We start from the raw sequence: 10,652 nt of genomic DNA, 5'->3' as shown, positions 1-10,652 counted from the left end.
GCAAGCATGTTCGTGCGTAACCTTTCGAACCTGGGACAGTTGAACACTACGTGTTTCGACGTTTCGACTGTGTCACCGCAGGTTGGGCAGAGTGACGAGGCCACGTGTCCAAGCTGGTAGTGTTACTTCGTGAAGCATCCGTGACCAGTTAGGAACTGTTAGTTTGGAAGCTACCAGTCCAATGTGTACTTCTTTATTTTTTAAGGTTTATACAGGATGTAAAAGGCATTGTTGTCAATGCCAAGCAATGTCGTTTAAAAATTTATTTTTCATTTAACTTTATAAAGGTAGAATAAATAAAAATGTCTTAAAATTGAAACCGGTGGTAATTTAATCTCTAGTCAGTTTCATTTTTGCATCCATAAAAACTACTAGTTGACAAGTTTATGAAAATTATCGCGGCACATCGTCCTACTTCATTGACCATTTTCGTCGCTCTCGACGAACTGGTTTCCAGACAGATGAAAAAAAGGGGAACAAAAACCAGCATCCCATGGGGACAAACATGGTGGTGGCTGAAGTACTGCGGAGGAGTAACATTTCTTCCCAGACGACATGCTCTGTAGCTGGTTTCTACTAAGGCGTATGTTGGTCCCTACTGCATTCTGGTGCAGCAGCAGCAGCCGAAGTTGATTCTCGTTCAAAGCATCCACACACTTGATTGTGCTGATTTCTGGCATCCGTCGTTGCCGTCGTCTGAAATTTTTCACAATGCCGCCGAGTGGGATGCGGGATGTGTCGTTCTGGTGTCTGCTCCGTTTTCCCATCGAGGGAGTTTTGTTCTTGCGTGTACCGACCGGGGCATAAAACTTATAAGATGAAGAAAAACAAAACTCCGAAATGGAAGTTTCTACCGTGGAGAGTGCAAGAGAATGGCCATTTTCCCACGTTTAATGTTTCACGTTGTAGGTTGGAAGGTTGACGACGATACTATCTCGAGGATTCTGTTCGCAAGGTTTGGGCTTGAGGTTGCTACGTGGTAAGTTACAAGGTTTCCCTTTTCTGGTTTGGAAGTTGTTGATTTCTTCTTCAATAAGGTTTTCTGATAATTTAGTTGAGGAACGGGTTTGGTTTCCTCAGAGATTTAAACTTGAATTCCAATCGATGCTAAAAAGATAGTTGTATACATAGTTCTATTTTCGGATATGGATTACAATGCTTTAATTTCCACCGATCCATTTGGTGAACAAAACATTTCCGGTAAAAAATTCAACGGCTGGAAGCCGTATTAGCGCAATCCGGAGTAATGCGCTTGCATTGATAGTGCTGCGGCTCCACCCGTTTTGCATATTTCATTGCCCTTATGCCCATGATTGGCATTCATCGAATCCGGTTCGAAGGACCGGACGTTCACAAATCCAATTTGTTATCGAAGAGTCGGTTGTTATTTACAACAGCAACGAAGTTCTTCGAACGGAGGGTCGCACACACCCATTGTCATCATCATCATAGTCAGTCATCATCGTCATTCGCGGTCACCAACCACCGCACCAAAAGTCATCGTCGTAGTCGTCATTGAGAAATGCCCGCGAGTCAAAACAAAAATAACACATTAACCAAGCGAGCAAGCATCGTTGCTGGGCATACGGTATTCTATATCCGAAGGCGCTCTGCATTGGTAGTGGTAATCAATAAAATCTAGGCAGGGTATTATTCCCAACAACAACCGAAACGCGACGGAAAAACACTCGCTCGGGTTGGGAGTTAAGAGACAGGCGGGCGGGGGCGTCTCTGCTCTCTCTTTTCTCTTTTCCTCGCCTCATATTTACACAGAATCAAACGAAAAAGAAAAAAAGTGAACAAAACTACCCACCATCCTCCCTAGAGCTTAGAGGCAGGCAAAATATGTCGAACGAGGTGAATGAGTTTGCTTTCGTGACTCTCCGCACGTCCCAACTTCCCACACAGAAACCACACATCGATCGTTTCCATGCCCTGCCGCATACATGTATGGAGGAAACCAAATCAAAATAAGGCCGCTTGCTCTCGGTCCCGCGCCAGGGCTAGCCATGGGAAGCGCCTGGCCCGGTTCACGTGGAACGAAGCGAGATGGAATAATAATATTTTTGTTTTGGTGCGGCGTCATGCTCACCATCGACTGCCGCGGTCGGGTTTTCTAAGGGGTACCCGATGCGAGAAAATTCCTCGCTCGGGTTTGTTGGGTGATGTAATTGGAATCGATTGTGGCTTCAGATCGTTTGATTTAAGGGATTTGACTCGATTAATTAGTTTAATGTAATCTGAAGTTAGGAAACAAGTAAAAATCAAAGATTATAGCAATGGCTGGTAATAAGAATAGTAGGGTTTTGTGAATGGAATTCGGGTCGCCGTTCGGGACTTTTCGGCGCAATCGGGCAACACTGGCCGGGCCATCGTTGGCGTTCGGCTGTGCCGAGGCTAAAAAGTAAAACATTCGGCCGTTCGCTCTCAGTCGGTTGTAGACACTCGAGACGATAGCACCGCGTCGCTATTCGCTCCGAAAACTGTAAATAAATACTAGTGAAGGTATAAAATACAAGCAAAACAGAGAAGAAAAAAAGAGCTGAAAGCAAAATTAAGTGAACAGCCACAGTCAGTCAGTCAGTGTTGTATACATAACGTACGAGAGCCAGTTCGTGCGCACACATTGAAAAACAACTGAAACCTGAACGCCTATTCTCTATACCTGCTGTTGATATTGCTGCTGTTTGGCTGCTGCTGTCTCGTAGCTCCGTTTGGAGAATTATAAACATACGCGCGAGTATATAATACCAGAAAGAAAGAAATAAACGCGTAAAGTGAGACGCAGTAAAATAATAACAAGAAAATCGTAATAATAAAAAAAAAACGAGAGCGCCTGGTTTTCGCTGCTCGGAAGTGATATAGTAATCTGTGAAGTTTTAACGGCTAAGTGGAATAAGTAGTATCTTTATTAGAAAGCACACAATCCTGCTCTGCTGTTCTGCTCGCTGCTTCAAAAAGGGTTAAGCGATCAACAAGAGGAGAAAACCAACGAAAATCTCAGCACTACAGTAGGCCGGTTGACAAACGAAGTTCGTCAATCCCAAAACAAGAAAGAATCCCTTTGCAACGGTTGATATCAAGTAGGCCTTGCAGCTGGAAGTGGTGTTTAAGAAAATTGATTGAGGAGGCTACCGCATTACGCCCACGACTGACTTCGGAGTAGTCATTATCGTCGTTCGGATTGATCATCGTTGTTGGGTTTGTTGGGGGAAAAGTGTGAATCCAAGCGTGTAGAGTACGCCAAGTGTTGAGCACACACCGCTGAGGAGAAATCGATACGGAAGCTGTGCTCCGGCCTTTCACTCGTGGATCATCGTGCGATTGTTTTTGTCCCCGGAGTTAGCTACACAGTTTAGAAGTGTTACTCTCTCCAACAACGGTGAATCAAGAAGTGTGAATCAAGTGCGGCAGCATTTATTGGGTTTGTTCGAGTGCTCGTTAAAGTTGCAATAATTGAAAACGACAGGCAGCTAGAACAACCTCCGGTGGTGGTTGCAAGCAGTAGTAGTACGCCAAGCCTTACGCTAACCATGCCCAGCAAGCAGACGAACGATGTGCTAGCCGTCGAAGAGCTGGTGCACGAAATCCGTGAAAACCTCCGCCTGAAAGCCAAACCTGCCCATCATCAGTCGACCCGAAGCTCGCGACCTTCGCCGTACCACATACCATGCCGATCCTGGTCCGAACCGGTTTGCGGCAATGGCGAGAAGCGACCTGTCGGCAAGTCCTGCAAGAAACCGAAGGACGAAGAAACGATAGAGGACCCATACGAGTTCCTGCAGACGCTGCTGAAGAACAACAGCCTGGTGAAGGAAGCGGTCCGGAGGCTGCAGCACGGCCTGTCGCCCAAGCAGCGGTACTTCTACGAGAGCGACGGCGAGGAGTCCCGGTCGCCAATTGTGGTGATGTGTCAGCTAGAATCCTAAGTTATCTTTTAACTGTAATTTTATTCTTATCGATAAGTTACTGCTGTAGTTGAGAGTGAGTGAACGAATGTGAATGATGATGTTGAGGATAGCGCATTTTTGAAACACTGAGCCTGAGGAGGAAACTCGTCATCGTCGGGGTTTGAGATATCGCACTGAAGATTCGGTTTTATTGAATCCGTTTTTCTTAACAGTCTCCGGGTGACTGCTGCGTGTGTATTCGCGGATGAGTTCTGTATGCAAATGCTAATTTATTTATTGTAGAACCAACCAATTATCATGATGCAAAACGCTGCTAGCGTACGGAAGAAAGTATCGAGCATGGAAAACGGGAAATTAAGTTTTGTTTTTCATCCCGGTCTGACGTTAAAGGATGAGCAAGAAGTGTTGAAGAAAGCTAGACTCTTGAAACCATCATAATCGCAATCATTGTAGCGTTAACCATTGCAAACAATTTGTTTCCATTTTGTTAACCTAGAAAATTCCCATCCTCCGCAAGTCCCGACCACTTCTGTTGGTCTTTTGTTTCTTTACCAATTCACCGAAGAAGTTCGCAGCACCTTGTAGGCCGTGATTTATTTTTAATACGATTGCTCCCGCAAACTGAAATTCCTTGAATGCGGCGACGCCTGCCTTTCGGACGAACGTGAGCGACGAAAATGTGGGGAGCCATTAAGCGAAGGAAAATCGATAACGCTTTCGAAACGCACACCAGTGTGAAAAAGGGGGCTCTGCAGGGTGTTGCCCGACGCCCATCGGTCGATTCTTGTCGGTGTGTTATCACTCTTTTTCCAAAGGGAAGACGAAGAACGTAAAATGGGTTTCGACTCGTCGTCGTCGTATGACCTTTGTACCAACTGCCACAAGTGTGTCTGTATTGGCGCCGATACGCGCTCAGCAAGAAAGATGATGCAATCGGAGCGAAGAAGCAACAACAACAACGTTAAAAACAAACAATCGATCGTATGACCTGAGTGGGCAAAGTTTTTACGTGTCGGAAGCGTGGAGACGGTCGTTAATGGTGCTGCAAATAGATTATCGTTCGTTTAATTGGTTCCGTGGTCGTTTCGAATGAAGTCTGAACTCGCAAATCACTTCGGGAGCTCGTGGAAGTTGAAAGTTGCTGCTGGGCATCGAGAAATGTTCGAAGGCATCAGTCTTAATAATGAAATAATAAAAAAGCTAAAAGAGCAATCTAATACCACGGTTCTAGTTTGTGATTGTTCGGGTCTACATTACTTCAATTCCAACGAACACCAGCATACGAATAGAGTTGAACCAGGGAAGAGTTTTCATCGCTTCTACTTTTCAATTAATGGGCTCATTGAGCTGCAGTTCAATAGAAAACAATTCCCTTGGCACTAAGCACAAAAACGATTCGCATTGGTGACCATTCGCATCCGAGCTGACATTTAATTGTCTTTCCAACCGATAAAAGATCCAAATCTGGGACCGTTAAATTACCAAAACAGTTCCGTTCGATGCTTCGTTTCAAGCCCAAAATCTTCCATGAGCTGCTCGATTGATTGCCTACCAAAATTGGTTACTGTTGCTTTCTCAAGCAAGAGAAAGCATGCCATGAAAACGAACGGCACAAACACAATCATCGACCGATGAAAAACACCCGACGGCGGAGCAGATAGTAGGCCACCCGATTCATACTTTCCCAGCAAGACTACGGTTGCTTCGCGTTTAGCGGCGCTTGCTGTGTGGTATGGTGGTTGTTTTTGTTTTTGTTGTTGTCGTCGCATCTACTACCGAGCGTAAATTGCGCGCCATGGCACAAAACAGAGGCGCGCAAAACAACGATTCAAAATGGCCGCCGTTTATTTATGTTTATAAATACACTCGATGCTCGGCTCGACTCAACTCGAGGTCGAACGAAAGAGAACGAAACGAAAACATTGAACACGGAGCTGCTGCCCCTTTAAACCGTCGTCATCATCACGCGTTTCAACAGTGCGCTAAATAGATGCTGAGGACCGAAACATATTTGGTTGGGACTTGTCGGAAATATTTTCTCATTTCATGTCTTCATTTTAGAGCTTTGATTCGAAAGTTTTATATTGGATTTTTTTAGGAAACCCTCAAATATCCCTATCAGTTGAAAACGAAACTTCAAGCTTGACTGTCGAGAAATAAAAACAATTTAGATATATAGGATTATAGGAAAATATGACCGTTTTAGAAGTTAGAGCATTTTTTTCTTCGTTGTTGTTATTTTTATTTCCAATAACATTCTCGTCTCACCAAAACTTATCGAATATTCTTTAGTGTTACTCTGAAGCGTACCGGCACATCTCCCGTTTTTCGGAGCTCTTGCCGTGCGCCATTACGTTTTATTTTTAATCTAATCCGACGAAAATGTTTTTTGTCACGAATCATAACAAACAAAAACAAATCAAAACGAAAAAACGATAGGAATGAAAGATTCACTTGTTCAGTTTTCTTCGTATTAGAAACAAAAAAACAACTTCTTTTATAGTTTGTGGCTGTGCTTTCTCATTTTTCAAAAGACTGATAATAAGCTTATAGACGCGCGAGCACCCGCCCTGTTTTTCCAATTTTCGGTCCGTGGATTTCCCAGTTAACGGAACCTTTTTGCCCCACAGAGCGGTTTCGAGGAAAAGAAAACGAAAAACTAAGTAATTGGGCAATCGGAATTCTCGTTGTTGGAACCAGAAAATATTCAAACAGCCAAACCCCCCTTAGGTAGGAAAAAATCTCGATTGTCAAGTTTGAAGTTTCAATTATTTTGTTTTGGTTTACTTTTTTCTCTAAGCTCAATCGAAGTTTTTATGATTACTTTAAAATTCCCACTTGTAGGAAAACCGAACAAAACTCATCGAATTGTGTGCTTGGTAAAACTGCACGTGTTGTTTAGATAGGATTCTAATAAAAAATCGATCCATTCAATACTTTTTTTTTCTTTTATCGGAACCCTACTTGTATTAAAGTTTTAAAAATCTTATAGACTCTCAAGAGAAACATTTATTCATCGGACACAAACATCTATCCCAGTAACGAGACATCTGTTTCGACATAAAAATAGAACAACAAAAGTTAATAATGTCCATTAATCAATTTAATATATTTGAAGAAAACCAATGGACATTTGAGCATCCCTAACAAAACGCTACCCATGTGTCTCAAAAAACCCCAAAATAATCAGACTGTCTAGCTGTTAAAACTGTGTACAATAGAAATGTTTTTAGTTTAGTTTAGTTTTTTTTTTGAGTTTTAAGTCGAGTCGATAAGTGCTTAGTTTACAAAAGACAAACTTATGAAAAATGGAAAGTAGGTTTGACAGTTCACGTTAATTTCTCTTAAAATTGTGGCGCCATCCCGTGGTGAGCTTCAGTACTTATCGACTTACCTTCGTCAAAAAACTTTTTAAGTTTGTTTATTTTTTACGTTTCGTCTTGATTTGCCTACTAAAGGTAATCAATCGATCAGAATCTAATCTGTTTCGATTTTTTCCTTGAGTTTCATGAGTTCCATCGATCCTTTTTTTTCCTCTTCCGTGTCGCTCAATGTGTTGTTAACATTTATCTTATATCGTATCGTATCGTAGTAGAGACTCTAGCACACAGAGGAAACTAATTAGTAACTATTAAAATAAATAAGAACAAAATCATACACACAATCCGTTTTAGGATTTCTCCCGAGCAAAAACAAGAAAATGATTAGTTTTGAAGTGCATCAACCCTGCGCGAAATTATATAATTTTTTTCTTTCTCACATTCGAATTCAACAGCTGCTGTCAAACAAGAACAATTTCTGTGCGTTTTCTACGTCTAGATTTTTTTTCGAACAATCTTAAAAGTCCTCAACTAAAATAACTGAAATTTCCCGTAAAGCTTCTTTGAGTGACAGTGTTGTCAAACTGAACTATTTTTTTCAAATTCCAAATCAGTGTCACATTTCTATTGATTCATGCAAAGCAACATCATTCTTGTTTACATTTTTCTCTCCTCCAAAATATAAGTTTGTCACGTTTTTTATCTTAAAACGAAATTCTTTGCACGAACGCTGACTATATAGTGAAATATATACATGTAGGAAACTGTATCGAAGGGGATCGAAACGATTGATTTAGAGAGAGCGTAGTTTATCTTTTAGTCTTTGTGTGTAGTTGTTATTGAAAGTAAACAAGAAAAAACAACAGAAAATATGAAAACAGTCAAACGTTGAACGAAATAAAAATGGTTTAAAGAGTAATTTTGCAGTTTTGAACTTTCCAAACCGATCGAAAACAAAAATCTGAATGTATTATGCTAATAGAATGTAATCAATGAAACACACGAAAAAAAGAAAAAAAATCAACAAAAACATACACATACTACTCAGATAAAATTCCGTTCCGTCACAACAAGCAGCATACGCAGATACGTGAGCAAAGTTTTACCATGAAAGAAGAGCATCTATTGTTGAGAAAGTTCAGTCTAAGGCAAAAGTAAACAAACAAATAGAAAAAATAGTGGAGAAAAAAGTGTAACACAAAAATTAGCCTACTATCTAAGCGTTGCAACAAACGAAAAAAAAAAATCATCTAGATAACAGCTGCGACGAAGATAGAAGCAAGAAAAAAATATGAATCCATTGCATGGTAAATAGGAAATAAATAAGTAGGTTAGATTGGTATTTATCAAAAGCAAAAGTAATAAGCTGTAGGTAACTTTAAAAAGTTATTCTGAAACAAAAAAAAATCAATGCATTTATAAATCATCCTTTTAAACAAGAAAACACAGACAAAAGAAGCTATAGGATTGAGCAGACGAAGCGTTACTAAAACAAGCAAATACACGTACAGACATTTACACTCTCACACAGAAAAACACAAAACAAACAAACTACACTCTCAGTTACTTTCGGGCGAAACGAGTAAAATGCGTGCGCAGCAAAAGCGCACGCTAAACACAATGAAATACTGTTTTTGTTTGTAACAATTTTATAACAGCAACAATAACAATGTTCCTTGGTACCTAATTAATTAAAATATAAATATCGTATTGAAAAAAAGTAAAACCACATAAATCTAACAACTATGATGAAAAATCACAAAAAAAAAATGCGGAAATATGGGGCAAACATTGTTGGTTCGGATCAAAATGGTTAGGGAAAGTTGAACAGTTTAACAACAATGGGGTGGAATACGAAAACAGAAAACAAAACAAGACAGCAGCCAAAAAAGAAGCCGGGGAAAATGTACACTCTCAAAAAGAATTCATCATTCGAGGCATCGAAACAAAAAATGGTTGGAAAGTCCCGCCCCCAAATCTCTCCCGCTTTTTTCGAACTCTGTAAATAGTTAAAATCAGAAAAAAAACAATCAAACTCTAGCGAAAATCAATTTCTGAAACCAATTTCGGGAATGTAAAAAACCCAGAATAGACAAAAAAAATCTAAAAAAAACTTTTTTTCGATGAAATAAAAATAATAAAACAAAAACCGTTGCATTAACAACAAAAAAAGGAATGTAGGCAAATTAAATTACGTTTCCCAGGTGAAGAAATCGACAGACTTTTAAAAACGTTCGAATTCGAATTGAATATTTTCTAACCAAACTGGCACCGAAAATGTCACCGTGTAAATTCGTTTTCTCCGTTTTTTTTGAAAATGTGTCAACCCATCTCATCGGAATGTCATGTAATGTAAATCAATCAATGTAGGCGAGATAAAAACCGCGCGTGTGTATCCATCATTAGTACTGACTTTTCTTTTCTCGTTTGATGAGCAAAAATTGTATTGAATTTTGTGAGTGCTTTTCCCGTTTCTATTGATTGTCGGTTTTTAGTACACATCAATACATTGGTACACATAAACACACACACTAGAGAGCGAGAGAGAAAAATTTGAAAAAAAAACACGTATAGATGCATAATCCACATTCTGAGAATGATCCGCTAAGAGTTGTGTAGGTCAAGAAATAATCAAATAATGAAAAAGAAAAAAAACAAACTCTGTAAAGTAGTTGAAACAAAAAAATAACGAATGGAGATGATTAATTGTAAAATCCAAAACCTGTAATAACTTAAGAAAACTCCCTGTTGTAAAGGATTACAAGGATACCTTGCAAAAAAAAACTGAAATCAAGAAAAATAGAACACAAAAAAATCAAATAAAAATATTAGTGAACTACTAATGATTAAAACAAAAGCCCTTTAAACTGGTTTTCTTTTCCCCATCTTTATACCACCTTCCTTGAATGACGTGTCGGTTAATCGCGAATGTGTCTCGACAAACTGTCTGGGCGTTGTTGCTATGAAATTAATAGCAAAACAGGTTCCGGTGCTATGTGTGTTGCTGAATCTAGCCAACGCAGTCTGTTGACGCCATTTTGTATGATTTAAACACCGTCCTCCGGCAGCAGACCAGTTCTTTTTCTTGGTCCATCTCTCCATCTCCTCGTCGTCGTCAGTCAAGGCTTTCGCTGCTATTCAGCCGCCAAGTTTCGCAAAAGTTTTTGTTTTTGTTTTTGTTGCTGGTTTGTTGTGGTTCGGCTGTTTCGCTGGATTGCGAGTCTTGCCCATTCAGCTTTGCTGCTTTCCGAGTTTTGTGTCTCGCAACTATGGGTAACTAGCTTGTCTTGCGGTTTTGTGGGGTGGCCGCGGATGCTTTCAATGCGATGCGTGGTTGTTTTTGGTTTCTGTGTTGTTTTCCTACATTCATGTACTCTAAATGGAGTTGGTTGGAGGTTGGTGGAACCTTCATGCCGAAGCA

The 10,652-nt window shown here is 40.3% G+C and overlaps 1 protein-coding gene across 1 annotated transcript; it reads left to right on the top strand.

The window, feature by feature from the left end:
* Positions 1 to 2,415: 2,415 nt before the first annotated feature.
* LOC129743628 (uncharacterized) lies at positions 2,416 to 9,890 on the top strand. The gene has a single exon (XM_055735710.1). The coding sequence runs from the start codon at positions 3,534 to 3,536 to the stop codon at positions 3,927 to 3,929; it is 396 nt and encodes a 131-aa protein (XP_055591685.1). The 5' UTR covers positions 2,416 to 3,533; the 3' UTR covers positions 3,930 to 9,890.
* Positions 9,891 to 10,652: the final 762 nt, after the last annotated feature.

Source organism: Uranotaenia lowii, chromosome 2, assembly GCF_029784155.1.
Source record: "Uranotaenia lowii strain MFRU-FL chromosome 2, ASM2978415v1, whole genome shotgun sequence".
NCBI lineage: Eukaryota > Metazoa > Arthropoda > Insecta > Diptera > Culicidae > Uranotaenia > Uranotaenia lowii.
Note: the sequence above shows the minus strand (reverse complement) of the source record. Positions and strands in the feature narration are given on the sequence as shown.

What these genes read in the sequence shown, in the direction of transcription:
- LOC129743628 (XM_055735710.1), top strand. Translation starts at nt 3,534, where the DNA reads ATGCCCAGCAAGCAGACGAACGATGTGCTAGCCGTCGAAGAGCTGGTG.